General features: G+C 44.4%; 1 protein-coding gene across 1 annotated transcript in view; it reads left to right on the forward strand.

Annotated features, from left to right (window-relative positions):
- FAM135B (family with sequence similarity 135 member B) overlaps nucleotides 1-21020 on the forward strand; it is a 149157-nt gene that overhangs the window by 96718 nt on the left and 31419 nt on the right. The window contains 2 exon segments of the mRNA XM_005904046.2: nucleotides 17334-17487; nucleotides 19882-19931. Coding sequence (XP_005904108.2) covers nucleotides 17334-17487; nucleotides 19882-19931 — 204 coding nt within the window.

Raw genomic sequence — 21020 nt, forward strand, 5'->3', positions numbered from 1 at the left:
GTAGCACAGAGAGTCCTGTTCCATATTGATCTCATTGTCTTTCCCAAGAGAACTTTCAATGAAAATGATGCCTGTTTGTGGCTGCCGGGGTATCAGCTGGAGGCTTCGGGGAGCACTCCAACTTTGGCTTAGCCCTGCCTGTAGGCTCTGATGCATTCATGGGAGGGAGAGAGGGTTGGAGGGTGGAGAGCCCCTGAGAACTTCCCACGGTGCCTTAGCTACACTTCTTGAGACTTATCGTTGATGCTTTGAGTCTTGGCACTGTGATCCTTGAGTACCATAGTGCGCTCTCTGTCCCAAAGCCCCTTCATCCTGTTTTACTTAACGGCCAATCACACCCCTTTGATTCCTGAACCCCTTTCATAGACAGGGACCCTGAAGCCCTGAGAGCGGAAGTGACTTGCCTAGGATTGTCCATCTGGTAAACTTTAGATGTTGGATTTAAGACTGCATTCAGTGTTCTGTCTGCTATGTAAGTTGTCTTGGTGATCATGGCAGGGAATTCATAGAGGTGTAAGGAGTTTTGCTCCATGACTAAGATTCAGATCAGACTCTGTACTTTCTGTGAATTAATAGAATAATATTAGCTAAAATATACTAATAATATTAACTAAAATATCTTTTCCGGGCACTGTCTTAAGCCTTTGCATACACTCTCTGATGTGCTCTTTGCTTGCAGCCTATGAAGAAGCTGCCTTTTATTTCCCTCGTTTTACAGGCAAGGCAACTGAAGCCTACAGAGATAAGCACCCGGCCCAAGTCCAGGTAGGCTGTGAGTGACGGGGCTGGAGTTTCAGCCCACGCTGGTATAACCCTAGAGATTTGCTCTTAGCCATTACGTCTGTTCAGCTGGGGTCATCTTCTGGGGACCCAAACACATTTTCTGTGTTGCTTATCTGAGTGAGTCACCAGAAACCTCAGAATCACCTATGACTGCTTCTCCCTTGCATCCTCATCAGTGGCTGATTCCTTCAAACTCCAGGAGTCTTAGTTTGTCCCCCCCACTCCCTTATCCCTCTTCTACTGCCTGAGCAGATGCCCTTTTACCTGGAAAACGCTCAGCGTCCCACTTGTCACTCACCTTCTGGTCCTCTTCTCTCTCCTCGCCTCACCCAGGCTGATTGGAGATGATGGACTGTAAGCGCATCATCATGACAAACAAGAGCGTCATATTCGCTTATTTTACATCTTTCAATCTGCACTCACCTTCAGCTTTCTCCCCACGTGTGCACTGTGCTAAAATCGTGTTTTCTTTTTTCACTTCTGCCAAAGGTCTTCCTTTACTTGAGTTTTCACATACATGCCTGGAATTTTCATCCTCCTTGAAAAAAAAATATGACTATGTCTTTTAAATTATAGGGTCACTTCTTACATGGCATTTTTTCTTGTCTTGACCAAGAACGATACAGATACTGTGTGTGTGTGTATGTGTGCGTGTTGCTGTAGCATTTATACACAAATTTATCACAGCATTCACCAAGCTGCACCAAAACCATTCACCTGTGTGCTGCCTCACACACTCAACTACAAGGGACTTGAATCCAGAAATTACGTACCAATAATCTTTTTAAACTTTCTAACAACATTCTGCTTAGTGCTTAGCCCAGAAACAACACCCAATAATTGATTCTTGAAGAAACTATATACATGATTGATTTGGGCACCACGCTGAATATTTTATGTATGTATATTCTACTTTGGGTTTCCCTGGTAGCCCAGTTGGTAAATAGACTGCCTGAAATGCAGCAGACCTGGGTTTGATCCCTGGGTCAGGAAGATCCCCTGGAGAAGGCAATGGCAACCCACTCCAGTATTCTCACCTGGAAAACTCCGTGGATGGAGGGCCTTTGGCAGGCTACAGTTCCTGAGGCTGCAAAGAGTCAGATATGATTTAGCAACAAAGACCAGATGTATTCTTCTTCATTCTAAGATAATGGCTCTTTGTAATAATATCAACCATAATTAGGGTTAAAACCACCCAAACTCTTCTCGAAAATTTCTCTTGGCTGGGTGTAGAAGTATTACTAAAAATAACATTTGCATAAGGGAAATGGTGGAGTAGTTTGTAAAAAGAGAATAGCTCTCATTTACTAGGATCAAATGGCAACCCACTCCAGTACTCTTGCCTGGAAAATCCCATGGATGGAGGAGCCTGGTAAGCTACAGTCCTGTGAGCCGCAAAGAGTTGGACATGACTGAACAACTTCACTTTCTTTCTTTCTGTTGAGAGGCAGAGAGTGGCCAGCCCTAGGGGATCTGTGACTTGGGTTTGGTGAGGGGAAGGTATATAGATGCTGGCAGGTGGGGATGGGAGACTGGATTCAGGGTCAGAACAGGCTGGTGTCTGGACAATTGAAGTCAGGGCAAGGGGAAACCATGGGCAGAGGGCCCAGGCTTTGGTCTCTGGATTAGAGTGGCTTTCATAACAAACCCAGGGGGCCTACTTGTCAAGTTACTGGGAGTGAGCTTGAGAGCCAGGCGTCCAGCCACTGGTCTCCAGGGCTGGTGAGGGATTCATACCCATCAAGCCCTCCTGTTCTGCATGGTGCCTACTTGGTGCCAACCTCTGCATGGGTTCCAGCTCAATGGAGCTGGCGGCTTTCTCTCTGCTGCTCATTGAGCTCAGCAAACCTTCCCTCCTTTGCACTCCATTTCCTTTCACTTCTTTCTCTACCCTTCTTTTGCTTAAATCCACAAACAGCAATTTTCAAGGGAGATAAACCTCCTCAGTATTTGATCCTGAACAAGCTAAAATCCGATTCCCAAAAGATGTTCGTGCCAGATCAGGGAGTCAAGTCTTTAAGAATCAAAGGCATCAAGTGAAACAAAAAAGGAATTATATGAAATCAGAAATAATGCCCAGAGTGGAACTAACCTCTCCCATTGCTCCCACTGCCTGCCTGCTATAACCCTTGAGCGTGATCTAATTATGAGGAGAAATGAGATGACATTATATTAACACTAAAATATTATTAATAAAAATAATAGAATTAACTGTGATAGTGATAATAGTCATCATTATTATTTATTCATTGTATCTACTATTTATGGAGTGGCCATCTGGTGTACTTAATATCTACCAGGCTCTTGACTTATTACATAACTAAAATCTGTCATCAATCTTGTATTATGGATGGCATCTCATTCCAAATTTTTTAACAGATAGATTCAGTGATTTCATATGCAGAGTGGAGCCCTGATGAGGTTAAAATCTGCTACGCCAACATGTCAATTCAGACTGACCCTGACAATGGAGGGCATGCTCATTTCATTCAACACATGGTCTCTCATGTTTTTAAAATATCACACATACAATTGTTTGGGAGTTTTTAAAGAGCTTTGATATGCATCCAATTGCATTGATGGATAGTTATTTAGTTAAGTCAGAGCCTTCCTTCAAACTAGACTTTAAAAATAAAGACATTCATCAGAAAGGTGTTTGGGGTTTTTATGATGATCTGACAACTAAATTGCTTGTTCAGTTTGAGTTGTATAATGTTGCTCTCAATTAGATTAAATATTAAGCATCCAGTTTGCCAAATGCTGGCAAAATTGCTGAACATTACATACAGTTTGGAGAACTGCTTTTAATGAAGAACAAATGGAAGTTAAATACTAGAAAGTGAAAGTGTCAAAGCTATAAATGTTTTAATGGAAAGATTCAGCATTTTCAAATGTTGGATATTTCAGGATATTCTGCATTGTAGTGATGGGTATTGACTCCAGTTACCTTAATTAAAGAATCTACTGTCTGCAGAATCCTCGTTAGTACATACAGTTTTCAAGTGGCCTATTCATATCATTTGAAGGCTCTGTCTGTAATACTGAAAATCAAAATCACCCATATTTAGGGACTTCCTTGGTGGTACAGTGGTTAAGACTCCACAATTTCAGTGCCAGGAGCATGGGTTCAATCCCTGGTCAGGAGACTAGGATCCTGCATGCCACACGATGTAGCCAAAAACACAAAACCTAATTAAAAACAAAACCAGTATTACTCATCCCCTCAAGCGAAGTCTGTAATAAACTTTAAAATTAAAATTAAAAAAAAAATCACCTGTATTTGGAAGAGAGTAGGGACGTGGGATTCTGGCTCACCTCCCATTTCTATGCCTTGATCTCTTTAGTACAGAGAAAAGGGAGACAGTGTCTGTATGGTGTGGTTACCAGTACAAAGGCCACCAGCATCATGCTAGCTTCTGGGCTCTCTGACCTGTCCTTTCTGTGCGAGTTAGAACTCTGTCATCTGTCCTCCCACATCTATAAAGTAGCATACATGCACCTTTTCTGTATTGCTGTAATACAAGCCCTTGTTATTTGTGAGATGTTCATTCTTTGCCAGATATTCTTCTAAGTACTCACCTTCCATTTCCTGTCTCGGTTGTTCCTCACTATATTTCTTGGTGGTAATTATTTCTTACTATTTTTGTTTTGTAGGTGAGGTATTAATCACACATTCAGACTGGGCTATATGTCATACAGAAGGTGCTCACCGTATTCAACAGAGTAATAGCAAATAATATGCAGTCAATAAGTACAGATGGTTGGATAGCATTACCAACTCAGTGGACATGAAATTGTGCAAATTCCGGGAGATAGTAAGAGACAGGGAGGCCTGGCGTGCTGCAGTCTGTGGGGTCACAAAGAGTTGGACATGACTTACTGGAGCCTATTATACAGAGTGAAGTAAGCCAGAAGGAAAAACACCAATACGGTATACTAACACATATATATGGAATTTAGAAAGATGGTAACAATAACCCTGTGTACGAGACAGCAAAAGAGACACTGATGTATAGAACAGTCTTATGGACTCTATGGGAGAGGGAGAGAGTGGGAAGATTTGGGAGAATGGCATTGAAACATGTAAAATATCATGTATGAAACGAGATGCCAGTCCAGGTTTGGATGCACGATACTGGATGCTTGGGGCTAGTGCACTGGGATGACCCAGAGGGATGGTATGGGGAGGGAGGAGGGAGGAAGGTTCAGGATGGGGAACACATGTATACCTGTGGCGGATGCATTTTGATATTTGGCAAAACTAATACAATTATGTAAAGTTTAAAAATAAAATAAAATTAAAACAAAAAACAAAAACAAAAACAATGATGAGTATGCTGCTGCTAAGTCGCTTCAGTCATGTCCGACTCTGTGCGACCCCATAGATGGCAGCCCACCAGGCTCCCCCGTCCCTGGGATTCTCCAGGCAAGAATACTGGAGTGGGTTGCCATTTCCTTCTCCAAGGCATGAAAGTGAAAAGTGAAAGTGAAATCGCTCAGTCCTGTCTGACTCTTAACGACCCCATGTACTGCAGCCTTCCAGGCTCCTCCATCGATGGGATTTTCCAGGCAAGAGTACTGGAGTGGGGTGCCATTGCCTTCTCTGATGATGAGTATAGACCAGCATAAAAATAAGTCAACTGCCCTAGCCTCAGTTAAGAAGTGTTGCAATATTAATGCTGTCACTTTAGTGGCCTTACATTTAACAGTTTGGTCTTGAATGCTAAGGAAAATGCAGCTATGTAAACTGCACAGCAATATTTGAATGCAACGTGGCCGTGGACACAATCCAGATTTTACTTAACATGTGTTAAGATTATTATTGGTCTATAAATGTTGATAGTATTTTATAGAAAGCTCTTCTTCAATTCCTGACACTTTGTCTCTTTATCTATAAAATGAGGATTATAATGACATCCTTTATAGGATTGATTTAAAAGCTCTAGTTATACTATGACTTCTTATGCAAACACTCTTATTTTGGTTTCTGCAATAGCTATGATCATTCCAATAAAAGCCAGAAGTATTCTGAGCTGGTTTCTTATAGAAGTAAACATTCTAAAATGACAGTATTGGTGCAGTGGCCTCCCATTTGCCTTAATAATCTCTTAGAACAGCATGATCTGTTTTCTGCAGAGGCCAAGAGAGAACCAGTGTTTGCTCCAGAGAGGCTGGAATTGTTGGTGGTTAGGAAAGTGGGCTCTGGGATTAGTTACATGTCATTCCAGCCATAGCCGTGACCTGTACCCTCCATGTGACCTTGAGCCAGTCATCCCCCGCCTTACTTAGAAATGACTCTGAATGCTGTGTATCTCAGACAAGGTTTATTAGGAGCCACATGGGTGGTGTTTATATGTTTGCTATCAGAATATAGATTCTTTCTTTTCATGTTGCCCTACTCTGGTCTTCTTTCCTGGTTTCCCATAGAATGAGCTGTGTATAATAGAAAGTCCACCTGAAGTACTAGGGAGAAAGATAAGGACCCAATTCACACAGGAGACTTCAGAACTCTAAAATAGGAGAGTAATTATTGATGCTGACTCTATGCTGACTTAATTCCAGTGCCAGCTAAAGGAATTTAATACCTTTGATAATTACTAAGTCACAAAGGCATAGAATTTTACATCTTTAAGAGACTGTAGTGAACCCCTCCAGCATTCTAAGTAGAAACATTTACCATGGTCACCATATCCCAAGGTGCTGAGACTGACTGCTCACTTATTCTGCAGATATGTCTGGGTTTCTGATCTGTAAACTAGTCCCTTGGGATGGAGGTATTAATTGCTTGACCCTTAGCACACTACATAATTTACCCAGTGTATCTGATGGCCATTTCACCTTACTTCTGCCAGTTTTATTGTCCCTGTTCTTGCTGTCTTATCCTCAGTTGAGACGATGTTGTTTCTGGTGAATTTAGAATAGGACCCAGGGGAAGAACAGAGCAAGGCTGTGCTGCTTTGGAATCCTGGACTTGTCTTTTAGTAATTATGGAACCTCAGGCTATTTACTTAACATCTCTGGGACTGTTCCACTTTTGCATATTTACATCATGATTTCAACTTCCCTGAATGTTTGGAGGGCCAGATGCAATGACTAATGAGAAGCCAGTCATAGAAGAGGGCTAAACATTTGTCTTCCCATCCCCACTGACGGGCATACCAGCCATGTATTGTCCGTTTCTTACATGCCTCTTTGTGCCGGGGAATTGTTTTTTGATCCCTTGGAGGAGGGCATGGCAACCCACTCCAATTCTTGCCTGGAGAATCCTGTGGACAGAGGCTCCCTGAGGTGGGGCTACAGTCCATAGCATCACAAAGAGTTGGACATGACTGAAGCAACTTATCATGCACACACAACATGATATGTCTGACCCTCCCATGATCAGACTCCAGGCTGTCTGTCCCGAATCATCTCCTGCTTGTTTCTCCTGACTATTTACCTTAGCAGCAAAGTACTGATTATATTTCCCTGCACTTTATTAATTTGTTCCCTCACTGCCTTTGTTTATGACTGTTCTGGTTCCCTCCCTCATCCGTGGTCTACCCACCTAGCCTTTTGAGTTTCGACTGTAGCACTGCTTCTTCCAAGAAGCTTTCCCTAGCTGCTCCTTTCCACACACTCATTGCATCCTAAGGTTTTCTCTAGTATGCTTGCCATGTTGCGCTACAATTTTGCATTCATGTCCCTGGTTCCTCCAACTTGAGACTATTTTCTTCCAGGGGGAGGAGGGCAGTGTGTGCTAATGTCTGGAGCTCAAGTGCTTAGGACACTGATAGACACACAGGAAGCACCGAACATAGAGTAATTAGGATCATGATGATAACCCAGATTGAACTGACCCCATTGATGTGCTGAAGACACCCAATGGGACTTCCAACCATAGTACTTCTAATATAAGGATACAGTTCTCCGAAGTCCAGTGGATCCAGAACAACAGTATATGCATTTGCCCAAATTACTTAATAGGCATTAAGGAAACTTTGAAGATAGTTATGAATTATTCAGAGTCAATATGTCATCTTATCTAATAACCAGTGAGTTACTACTTTTTAAACTTTTAAATAAATCTCTTGGTGATATAGAGATTGAAAAAAATTATTAATGAAAATACCACCCCTTCAGTGCATCAGTGGGAGAATTCATATGGAGTTCTTACCAATAATGATTAGAAGACTAATGGGCTGGTGTTTGTTGTACTTTAGGAAAGAAGACAAAGAGCATTTTTCCTTTATCCCTACTCTTGTCCAGTGAGGCCAATCAGCTACTGTCCGAGGTGCTGAAGTTGGTGAGCAGCAAAAGCAGGATTGTAACCCCTCAGTGTTTTCTTAATTTTTGTGGGGTAAAGCAACAGAGTTCCATAGAAATTCATTGAACTTGGAATTACAGAAATGACCTGGGGTCATTTCTTTCCTTTAAAAAACTTTCTGAAGTCTTTTAAAAACTGCTGTTTAAGACAGGCAGTGTGAGTAAAGAAGAAAGAAAACAATAATTGAGAATCAGGAAGGAAAACAATAAACAACAAAGACTGTTGAGGTCTGATTTTCAGCCACACAATTTAGGCTTGTCCTCTGGACCACAATAGAACAGTTGAGCACTCAGGGGCATTAGCTTTGTGCAGTGATTTTCAAGTTTTATTTATTTATTTTTAAACTAAGGACTTCTTTTTCAAATGAATGCCTAGGCAGAGTCCAACATAAAACTGCTGTGAACAGAAAAGCTCTGATGAAGTGGGGGCCTCATCCACCCTTCCCCTTTGCTGCTGCTGTGGTAGCCCCATGACTTCTCAAAATAGCGATTGAAATCCACTAATCTATTCTAACCCTCCAGCCAACACTGACCAACTCTTCTGTTTGTGCCCTGTGTTCCTGAGCACCCCAGGTAATATGACACAGGGAAGAATTAGTGTCATCAAAGGAGATCAGATCTGCTACATGTGGAGGGAAGCTGCTACACAATATCTTATTCCCCCCAACTGAGTGCTGTGCCAATTGGAAAATAAGACAAAATAATAAGACAGATTAGAATTAAAATGAAGATGTGAGATCGCTTGGTTTATATATTTGATCAAGGAGGTCCCAGATCTTGAGCTCCAGAATAAACTGCTTACTTAATCAGATACAGCCATGCTAGATAAATGCAGGCCCCCCTTGAAGACCTTCTCATCTACCAGGCTTCCCCCAGGGCTGAGAGTGGACTTGCTACCAAGAGAGGGAGAGTCCAAGGAAGAACCTCGTTTCTTATCCAGAACTCACCTTTTGCTCAGTAAGTGGGTGGAGAGGAGCTGGAAGTATGAAGCTAGTGGATGTCCCTACATCAAGAGAAGAGGAAGAGTGTTCTCATCCACAGCATGTGCCTTTAGGACTTTGATCCATTAGCTCCCCTCAGTGGGATGTTGTGCCATAACCACTGCCCCTTCCACCGGTGATACTCCTTTACAGCGCATCTCTTCATTTTCCCTATTGCCCTTCATTTTTTCTAAATTCCCCTTCAGTCAGCCACATGGATGGAAAGTATGTGGAAGTAGCTGGGATTAGAAGATGAAGAATATTCTGTTTCTGATTTCCAGGAGGGGAGGCAGGGGTACAACCAACTTGCAGAGGGAGAGAAACACAAAACCAAATGTATTCATTTTATGGCTGGAGCCACATAGATCTCCCTGGGATTGTTCAACAGTCATTTGTATGATCATTCAGTCCTGGAGCCATGTGGTGCTGGAGGGCAGAAAGTACATACATACAAATTGGAGCAGATGCCTAGGTGGGAATATGGCCTAGGCTTGAGACCATGAGTTACTTTCCGCACATCGTGTCTGCTCATCTGTCCAAGCCTGGCAACTCTCCTTCACCTTTGCCCCTGCTGAAAGAACCTCTGTGGATTACCAGTAAGAGGGTGATAGGAACGACTTTGAATTTGTGATTTCTATATGTTAACCATTTTTGGTAAGAAATACTTGTAACTCAACTCACAGCTAGTCACCATGACCCAGTGTGTTGGGACACAAAAATTGGGAACCGTTAACTAAGGTAGCAGCAATGCGTTGTGTGTGTGCTCTATCGCTCAGTCATGTCCGATTCTCTGTGGCCCTGTGGACCGTAGTCCACCAGGTTTCTCTGTCCACGGGGTTACCCAGGCAAGAATACTGGAGCGACTTGCCATTTCCTCCTCTAGAGGATCTTTCTGACCCAGGGATCAAACCCGGGTCTTCTGTGTCTCCTGCATTGGCAGGCAGATTCTTTACCACTTGGGAAGCCCAGCATCAATGTGCTGCTGACAATTAAAAGGGCAGAAAGTTAAAACTGTTTTCCTGGAATTACAGCTAGTTAGTTACAAAGTGAAGGCTAGCACAAGGGGGTTTTGATTCCTCTTGAAATCCGTAGAGCTAGTTTCCTTTGAAAATTGAGGCTTTGACTGGAATTAGAAGCTTAACTCTTCTGCCTCCTGGATGTGTGAACACAGACTCTTTCAACTCCCTGAAGCTCAAATCGAAGATTAAATTCAGCATTAAGACTAGGAATGTGTGGTTTCCAGTGTCAGACTGTGTCTGCATTGCTGGTGTACATTTTGTATGCCATGACACCTGCAGAAAAGTTATTTGATATTTATCATTCTGGAGTTCAGTTTCCCAATCTATAAAATGGGGATAAATAATTGTGCTTATTTCATTGGGTTGGCATATGAATTAAATAATTGATACCTATAAAACACTTATTGCCTGACATTTAATAGAGTTAAATAATAAATGTTAGCTGTGTATTAATGATGTTGCAGTTATTATTGTTATTTTTTATTGTTTAAAACAAAGATAGTGGTGAAAAACTGGCTAAATCGCCAAGAAGAGGAATTCAGGAACCAGAAAATAGTACCAGGCACACAGCAGGCATACAATGAACATTTGTTGTTGTCAGTAGCTAAGTTGTGTCTGACTCTTTGAGACCCCATGGACTGTAGCACACGAGGCTTCCCTGTCCTTCCCTATATCCTGGAGCTTGCTCAAACTCATGTCTATTGAGTTGGTGACATCATCCAACCATTTCATCCTCTGTCACCCTCTTCTCCTGCCCTTAATCTTGTCTAGCATCAGAGTCTTTTCCAGTGTGTCAGCTTTTCTCATCAAGTGGCCAAAGTATTGAAGCTTCAGCATCAGTATCAGTCCTTCCAGTGAACATTCAGGGTTGATTTCCTTTAGGATTGACTGATTTGATCTCCTTGCAGTCCAAGGAACTCTCAAGAGTCTTCTCCAGCACCACAGTTTGAAAGCATCAGTTCTTTAGGTAAGTGTTTCAGGTTCAAAGACATAGCACACCATCTAACCTCAAAGTGTGCATGGAGGTTTGGAGAGAGAACTTCACAGAAATAACTGTGGTCTGATGAGGTATGTATAAGGGACCCGAGAGGAGGGGGTAGTTGGAAAAGCTTCACAAGGGACAGGACATTGATCTGATTCTTTGTGGTGAGTTTCAAGCAGCAAGGGGACGGGGTTTTAAAAGAAGGAATGGCAACTAGTGGACTCTGGAGTGAAACAAGAGGCAGCCACTGACCCTGGAGTTGTGATTGGGGCTCGAGGGTTTGGATGCCATTCCAAGGGATACAGACTCAGTCTTGTAGACAGTGTCTGTGCGCTCACTCGCTCAGTCGTGTCTGATTCTTTGCAACCCCATGGAGTGTGGCCTGCCAGGCTTCTCTGCCCGTGAAATTTTTTCAGGCAAGAATACTGGAGTGAGTTGCCATTTACTTCTCCAGGGGATCTTCTCGATCCAGGGATGGAACCTGTGTCTCCTTTGTCTCCCGCATTGGCAGGTGGGTTCTTTACCACTAGTGCCTCCTGGGAAGTCAGTGGGGATGCTCTAAACCAACTTGCATTCAGTGGTGCTGCAGATGAAAGGTGCTACCTGGGCAGTGAGAATGATTAGAAGGATGTGGTAGCAATTAAAGTAAGCTATAGAGAAGACTCAAGGTAGGGCAGAGGCAAGAGTGTCTTCAAACTTTCAAGATTCTTGAGATGAGAGAGGTCTAGAGACTAGAGGAACTCCTTGGCTTCCTATAATGTTGAGCAAGGTGGGTCCATTTACAAGGACCAGAGGGAAGAGAAGGATCAGGTAAGAGGGACAGTAATAAGCTCCTTTAAAAAAATTTTTTTAATTGGAGGATAATTGCTTTACAATGTGTTGGTTTCTGCTGTAGAACAATGTGAATCAACTATAAGGATACATATGTCCCCTCTGGCTTGAGCCACGTCCTCACCTCCCCCCCCGCCACCCCTCTAGGTCATCACAGAGCACCAGGCTGAGCTTCCTGTGCTATAGAGCAGCTCCCCACTAGCTATCTACTTTACACATGGTAGTGTATATATGTCAATGCTACTGTCTCAATTCATCCCACCCTCTCCTTGCCCTGCTGTGTCCACAAATCTGTTCTCTACATCTGCGTCCCTATTCCTACTCTGCAAATAGGTTCATCAGTACATTTTTCTAGATTCTATTTGTTGTTGTTCAGTTGTTCAATCGTGTCTTTTTGCAACTCTGTGGACTGCAGCACACCAGGCTTTCCTGTCCTTCACCATCTCCTGGAGCTTGCTCAAACTCATGTCCATTGAATCAATGATGCCATCCAACCATCTCGTCCTCTGTTGTCCCCTCCTCCTGCCTTCAATCTTTTCCAACATCAGGGTCTTTTCTAATGAGTCAGTTCTTTATCAAGTGTCTATAGTATTGGAGCTTTAGCTTCAGCATCAGTCCCTTCAATGTATGTACATTAATATATGATATTTGTTTTTCTCTTTCTGACTTACTTCACTCTGTATAACAAGTATTTTAAGATGCCTTCATAACAACAGGCAAGCTATCCAATCATCAGTTTGGAATAGAGATCTAGAGATCAGGGCAGGGATTAGATGCAGAAATGTAGGTTTGAGAGGCATGCATATAAAGGTCTGATTTGATGGAAAGCTTAGCTATCTTCATTAGGTAATAAATGAAGGAGAAAGAAGAACTTCCTAACTAACATTTAACAGATACCTAATATAAATCAGACACTGTACTAAACAATTGAATTTTATTATCCCCACTTTCCATGTTTGGAAACTGACATTTCAGACATTGAAGGACTAACTTAATCACATGGATAGTACACAAGCAAGGAATAGACCTTATTTGACTTTGGATTCTGTGTTCCAACCAATCTTTATCCCTGCACAGCTCCCTGAAGACTTCCATTAAGTTAAAGTCCACTTGTCGGTTTCAACCTCCTGGTTAACCGTGGAAGTAAGAGCTGCATAACTGATAGACGTGTTTTCAGAGGCCATCAATGGGTGTGTCCTAATTTTAAAATTTCCTTTTGGTGTACCCTGACATTGCACTGAGCCATCATATAAGTCCATGTTTTACCCAGATGGTTTTGTTTAATCCTTAACCCTAATAGACCATACTATGATCGCTTCCTCCATGTACACGTTGTACAGATGATCCCATGGGGGTGGGCCCTGGCCAGGAGCGCCTTCCATTGTGAGTCTGCACACAGTCTCCTGTTTGGCTCACCCTGCATGAATCCTGTTGTATTATTTAGGGTTTCCATTCCAGACTGTTGATCAGGAGGACGGCTAAAAGTTCTTCCTTTGTGCTGGGGAGATTGGGCAAGTTTTTCATTCCACTTCTTGCAATTCTATTAGGGGCATAGGTTCATCCATGCTGGCTCTGCAGGCCTGGAGGGTCAGCGAATGGGATTTCCTATGGCAAATCACTCACTTTCCAAACATGCGGTTGAGTACTTATGGAAATACCATTTGTTTTGTTTATAATAATAGGCATAAAATATCCAGGCATATTTTATTAGGATTTCTCTTTGGGTTAGCATTCTGACTTCATATTATCTCAGTAATCATCTTGAATCAGCCTTCTGAATATTCTCCAACATTCTCTGTATGTCTCTCTGTATAAGAACATTTGTATAAGATTTGTGTTTAGTCTGAAAAGTGGAACTTAATAATGGACTTTATAGATCCTTTGCCTCATCCATGGGTCCTGGAGCACTGTCAAAAGGAGGCCTTGGTGATAAGAAAATGCAGTTGTGAGCAGGACTGGAAAATGGAGGGTTTCGGGGCTGTCGGAAGCAAACAAGCTGGGAACTCAGAGCCACGAGATCCGATGCCTTTGTTAATCCTCTGTCGCTTTTATTTCTGCTTAGTCACGGCTGAGGGAGGCACTGCAGGGCTTGTATTCAGGCCTCTGTCATAGTTAAGCAGAGCAGCTGTCCTCTACCAGTGTGGTTCCCAGAGGCACACGTGGCAGGTGAGCAAGGACTGCCTTTGCTGAGCCCCTGAACTTGAGAATCCTTCCTGCTGCGGGCAGAAACGCGGAGTGACCTTGTGCAGCTCACTGTATCCTTTGAGCCACAGCCTTTAACCTGCGGAATGGGAATTGGATTTTTATCACTTATTTGGTCTGAGAAGAAAGAACTTCAAGGCATAAGTGATAAAAATAAGTAACAGAGAAATGTCCCAGAACATCTTCCAACATGCTATGCTATGCTATACTAAGTCACTTCAGTCGTGTCCGACTCTGTGTGACCCCATAGACGGCAGCCCACCAGGCTTCCCCGTCCCTGGGATTCTCCAGGCAAGAACACTGGAGTGGGTTGCCATTTCCTTCTCCAATGCATGAAAGTGAAAAGAGACAGTGAAGTCGCTCAGTCGTGTCCGACTCTTAGCGACCCCATGGACTGCAGCCTACCAGGCTCCTCTGCCCATGGGATTTTCCTGGCAAGAGTACTGGAGTGGGGTGCCATTGCCTTCTCCGACATGAGTCTGTCTGTTTTAGAACATACATGCATGTAAGTGCACATAAATATACATCAATATGTATGCATATGGAAGCTTCATAGAAGGACGTACAAGAAAATTATTCACTCTGGGGAAAGGGAACTGTATATCGTGCTTCCTTTGGTAATACTGAGATTTTTTTTTACCATATCTGTATTATATTTTGAAAATCAAAGTGAGAATATCTGCCTTATAAGGTGCTTGTTAAGGATCCAGTGAGATACAGTGTGATGGGAACATCTAGATGGTTCATGAACAGTGAATTATTTCTTGCTCTGTAGACCTGGAGAGTGCAGCACACATGCTCCCTGCTATGCACAAACTTTGCTTGTCTTCCCACAGCTGTACTGCTTCTGATCTTAATATAATAGGAAAGATGAGAAGTAGGAATATACAGATTACCCTGGGCCACTGGTGACTACAGGTGTCCTGCCTGGGTTTTCTGCTTGATGAAATGGAGAAACCTTTCAATGCCAAAGCTTGTTGAATGTCTTTGTTCAGTCCAAATCAGTAGGGACCTTGTTAGGCAAAGCCAGGGTTAATTTGAGGTGCTGGGGAGTGAAGGACGCTGCTGGGACTTTCCACAGGGAATTCTGTGATGCCCAGTTTCCACCTTTAGACCTGAATCACTCCCTCCTGCTCTGCCAAGGACAATGGTGGCCAACAGTGGGTGGCCAAGTCCCTCTCTGGAGGCTGCTCTGTCTGAGAGAGCTGCTGACCAAGGTCACACCTCCTCCCTGGGTGACCAGTAACAGTCAATGCATGAGTACAAAGGCCTGGCCAGAGAGTCTGCAGGTCCAGAGCTTCCCCTGGGATTGACTGAGGTCTCTGTGCAGCGGGCTCCTCCCTCTGCCCCACCCCCTTCCCATGGACATTGCTCTCCAGAGCACAGGCCACGATCTTCCTGCTGGCTAATGTCTGTCCTGCAGTCTCTTACCAGGGAATTCAAAAAGCAATTCGAAAGCTTTTGAATTGTGGCACTGGAGAAGACTCTCAAGAATCCCTTGGACTGCAAGGAGATCAAACCAGTCAATTCTAAAGGAAACCAACCCTGAATTTTCACTGGAAGGACTGATGCTGAAATGCCAATACTTTGGCCACCTGGTGTGAAGAGCCAACACATTGGAAAAGACCCTGATGCTGGACAAGATTGAGGGCAAGAAACGGAGGTGACAGAGGATGAGATGGTTGGATGGCATCACTGACTCAGTGGACATGAATATGAGCAAATCCCGGGAGATAGTGAAGGACTGGGAAGCCTGGCATGCTGTAGTTCATGGGATTGAAAAGAGTCAGACACAACTTGGTGACTGAAAAAACAAGGAATTAACCTAAAACTGACTCAGAGAGAGGTGACGGCAGACCTGACTGAGACTTCCATCCAGGTTTCCTAAGCATTCCATGAGTCAGCAAACATGATGTAGTGATGAGAGTGCAAACAAGTGCACCCACCTTCGTGACACCATTGGGAGTAGAGGAAGTTTCAGATGGCTGCTGACCCCTATCAGACCTGTCCTGCCCCCACTTCACCGACTCAGCCCTCTTAGAAGGAGGCAAGGGAGAAGGAGACAAAGAGGGCAGGAGGCTGCCTCATAGACAGCATGCAAGTCAACTCACAGGAGCCAAGAGGACGTAGTCTGACAACGTTTTACCTGGAGTTTCACCCAGCAGGGCAGGCTAGGTAGCACGAGATGGTGAAGAGACATTTACTTGCTCCCCTCATAGCCACACGGGCCATAGATTCCTACACTGTGGAATTCTCCAATTGGTGTGTGCTAAGTCGCATCCAACTCTTCGTGACCCCATGGACTATAGCCTGCCAGGCTCCTCTGTCCATGGGACTCTCCAGGCAAGAATGCTGGAGTAGGTTGCATTTCCTCCTCCAGGGGATCTTCCTGACCCAGGGTTCAAACCCATGTCCCACGTCTCTCACATTGGCACGTGGATTCTTTACCACTGGCACCAGCTGGGAAGCCCACAGTACTCAGTACCTCTCTTTTTCCGTCCAAACCCATCTCTGAGAATCCTTTCTCTCATTTTTAAGTCCTTCCTGAAATTCACCTGAAGTCATCCTTCTCTGGTGGGGTTGCAAGAAATTCAGAACTGTCCTGGTCCTCCTCCATCATGTCTCGGCCTACAAGTAACTTGTGGACTCAGGCATCTTTTCCTGCAAGATAAATGACTTGCAATGTGTAATTATGGGTGTAATGTGTCTTACACCTACAAACACAGTATGGAGCATTCTCAGACTCCATGGTCACACCCACAGCCTCTGACACTTTCAACACTGAGAACTGAAACTCACCAACTTCCTCCTATTTTACAGCAAAGCGTTTTTCTCCTTCTCAGCACTGTGCTCTTCATCCACCAATACAGAGGTCTTTCTAAATGCCTTACCTCCCTGTGAGAAGGAGCCCCCTCTGTTGGTCACATGACTTCTTCTTACAGTGGCAAGAAAGAGTCTTATAAGAGGGGGCGACATTCACTTGCCCCAAACCTGTGAGGTCCGTGCCCTCATCATGGTCATCATCATCATCTAATGTTGTTATTACTATCGTTATTGTTTTAATTTGAAAATTATAAGACAGAGGCTTGGCCAATTTCAGTGGGTTTCCCATGCAGAAGGGGAGGGAGGAGATTCCAACTCTTTTGCTGGAGTCTTGACCGTCTTCCCCAGTTTTTTCAGGACCAGGCTCCAGGGATGGTCCTCAGCTTCTGCTTCTGTTTCCCCCCACAGGGGAGCTTCTACGTGCCGTCTGAGAACTGCATGCAGCACGCTTACAAGTGGCACCGGGAGCTGTGCTTCCTGCTCTTGCACGCCTACCGGGGACTGCGTGCCTACTTCCTGACCATCCTGAGGGACATCCCCGAGCTGCCGCGCATGGAGCTGGGTAAGGGGCTGGGAACTAGGAATGGGGGGGACTCAGCCCAGCAGCTGACCCTCTGCCCTCGGGCGTCAGCACGCTCTTATAAATGTCACAGTAGCAAGCACTGTTTCGGGTAGGTTTGGTTTGGTTTTTGTTTTGGTGTTTGGGCATTTTACATCATTCTAGCAGGAGGACATCGTGGGCATGCCAATGCAGGAAGAAAAGGCACATGTGCCTCTAGTCATCGTGTTCATTTACTCATTCATTCATTCACCCACCAAGTTATTAAATTTATTAAACATGTATTAAACATCTACCCTGGGTACATAATGTGGAGTTGCTTTCTAAGGGAAAATGCCTGTTTGCAGCCTTTTTCTTAATGAGGCTGTAGCTACGGGATTGCAACTTATAAGAGTGTAAAACAGTCCAAGAAATACCTAAATGTATGTGTTTAATGGGTTATTAGAGAAAGCTCTCGGTAGTCATCATCTTTGGCTTTCCAGGGATGACTTGCTTCTTGTACATCACCAGACATCATGATCATTGGGCCCCTTCCCTCTTGACTGACGGATGGTGGGACTGCAGCTCAGAGAGGTGAAATGACCACTCAGGGTCACACAGCCATGTGTGGCAGGATGGGGCAGGAGCACAGAGGTGCTGTGCTTGGGGCAGCCTTTTATATCAGGTCACACTCATTCACAGTAGGCAGTGGGTTATTGTTCTGCTCAAAGTCCCCTAAAGAGGCCCTTTGTCCTTGGAACAGAAGCCAGGCCCTCAACCTGGTGCGTGCTTAGTCGCTTCAGTCGTGTCTGACTCTCTGCGACCCCATGGACCATGGCCTGCCAGGCTTCTCTGCCCATGGGATTCTCCAGGCAAGAACAATGGAGTGGGTTGCCATTTCCTTCTCCAACTCAGCCTGCTATTCACGGTTAATAACAGCCCTGCTGTGGGGAACCTCAGCGTCTCTCCCTGAGCCCTGAGATCTCACCTTTGGAGCGAGTTGTAGATTTGGTGGGATCAATGGCCTTGCGTGTGTCTGTTATTACACTGAACACGCCACACAACAATCCTGTATTTGCATATTTCTCATCCCCACTAGACTGGGGGTCTTTAAGGGCAGAAGCCGGATCTGAGCCCAGATGCCTCACACCCAGTGCTTGGCGTGCAGAATGAAGAAGTAGTTGCAACATTGTTGTTGCCTTGACCTCTGGCGCCCTCTTACCACCTGGGTTTTGTCAGCTCTAAGGCCCTCTTTTGAAAAAAATTGTTTTTGGCAACACCGTGTGGGATAAGGAATCTTTGTTCCTTGACCAGGGATTGAACCCATCTTCCCTGCACTGGGAGCACAGAGTCTTCTTAACCGCCGGACTGCCAAGGAAGTCCCTCTGATGCCCTCTTTGAAGCACATGATCTTGGAGTTGAAATTTTTCAGGTCAGATGCACTCAAAGGAGACCCGCACAGCTCAGAGCCAGTTTAGCTCAAACAGAAAGTGAAGTCAGTGTCCTTGTAGTTGGCTTCTTGCTTCAACTTTTTTTTTTAAACCAAAAAAAGAACTGAATGTATTTGTTCATTCACTCACTCACCATATTTTTATTGAATGTTTACTGTACCAGGCATTGTGCCAGACCCCGAGTGCACAGCCACGGACACTGACCAAAGCCTGTTCCGCCTCATGTGGGGCTGAGGGCAGCTGCCAGGTAGGCAGGTGTGTGCCACCCGTGAGGACCGTCGGAGCTGAAGGTTTCCTCACACTCACCTTTTCAACCATGCTTTAAGTAAAACTCATGCAGCAGCCACCCGCAAGGTCTTATCACAGCCACATGGAACTAGGGAGAGTTCAAACACAGGCAAAACTGTGAAGCCGCAAATGGCCAGAGTCCACCCAGTTCCAACTGAGAAGACGTCAAGGTTACAGGCTCCTCTACTGCCTGCGTGGAAGGTCGCGATGAGGTGGTGGTGCTGAGCAGGAGGCTAGGCTCTGCCATCCCACGTTCCTGGACTTCTAAACAGCCACCTGTGTGAAGGAGATCTAGATCTAGGTCCCAGATGTCAGGATCCAGTTTTGTGTGTGTGTGTGTGTGTGTGTGTGCGTGCGCCCGTGCACACATACCACAAAAGCACAGCAGAATGTGGGATTGCTTTGGACCACACAAAGTGAACTTGGGGATCTTCTGTTTCTCAAAATGCATCACAAGGAACATGTTGACTCTAACCCAGGGTGACATCACATGGCTTCAAATCATGCTTTTTATAAACAGGATCTTTTAGACATAAGAGATGACAGGAATCCACAGAGCCTTTTTTTTTTTTTCTGTGACGTCAATGCCAACTTGAAATCTGTGCTTCCTACCTTCCATTAGCAATTCCACAGTTCATTATGTGTTTGTTTCATTATGTTTTTTTTTTTTTCTTTCTAGAGTCACTTGCTGTTGAAGAAACACTCTCTCAGCTGTGCTCAGAGCTGCAGGTAATCAGGGAGCCAACTCCTTGGTTCTGAACAGCAGTAGTTATATGGGGCAGCATTGCTTGCTTGGTGTAGAGATCAGAGATGAAGAGACAAGACTGGTAACCTCCTGTTACATCTTCAACTGAAGAAACACTCTCACATCCCACTGCCCTAAATCTCTGGATCTCTTAGACATCTATTGTGTGCCTGGCCACATGCTAGATATTTTGAAAAATACCAAACAGGTTAACAGGTCTTGGTTTCCCTGACATTTACACTATTTATTGGGCTTCCCCAGTGGCTCAGTGGTAAAGAATTCGCCTGCAATGCAGGAGCCACAGGAGACGTGAGTTTCATCTCTGGGACAGGAAGATCCCCTGGAGGAAGGCATGGCAACCCACTCCAGTATTCTTGCCTGGAGAATCCCATGGACAGAGGAGCCTGGCAGGCTACAGTCCAGAGGGTTGCAGAGTCTGACATGACTGAAGCAACCCAGCACTCACACTTTTTATTGTCCATTATCCATCCACCTAGCAAACGTTTGTGGACTTTGGGTTATGTGTTTCTCATAGAGGGTGACAGAAATCTTGCGGCTCGGCTCAGATGGCTCACACGTATCATGAGGCTAGCTTCAATGATGACGATGATGTTGAAACAGTGATGTGTTTTTGCCAGATGTTCATCAAGCGTGTACTAAGAGTCTGTGCTTAATAAGTACTCGGCTGATGCAAGCAGCTGTTTACAGTCTCTGGAGCACTGTCGCATCCCATGGTGTTGGCAGGTCTGGGTGAGCACGGTTATCCTCATGTCATGAGAGGCACACGAGGTGGAAGGCAGCATGCACTTCAGGGTTGGTGACATGGCTAATCCATGTCTGGGCAGGAGTTGAGATGGTCTCATTGAAAACTAGCATTTCTGCCTTTTAAACCAGTGTTTCTTATCCCTGGCCTTTCAGTAGAAATACACTTGGACTTTAAAGAAACATCTTGACCTGGGTCCCAGCTAAACTGGTTGAAACAGAGGAAATGGGAGTAGAGTGGAGCTCATGGGTTTGCATGTTTAATTAAAAGCTCTCCAGATATTAATAAAACTGCAATAAGGTATCACCTC

This window comes from Bos mutus, chromosome 14, assembly GCF_027580195.1.
Source record: "Bos mutus isolate GX-2022 chromosome 14, NWIPB_WYAK_1.1, whole genome shotgun sequence".
Lineage (NCBI taxonomy): Eukaryota > Metazoa > Chordata > Mammalia > Artiodactyla > Bovidae > Bos > Bos mutus.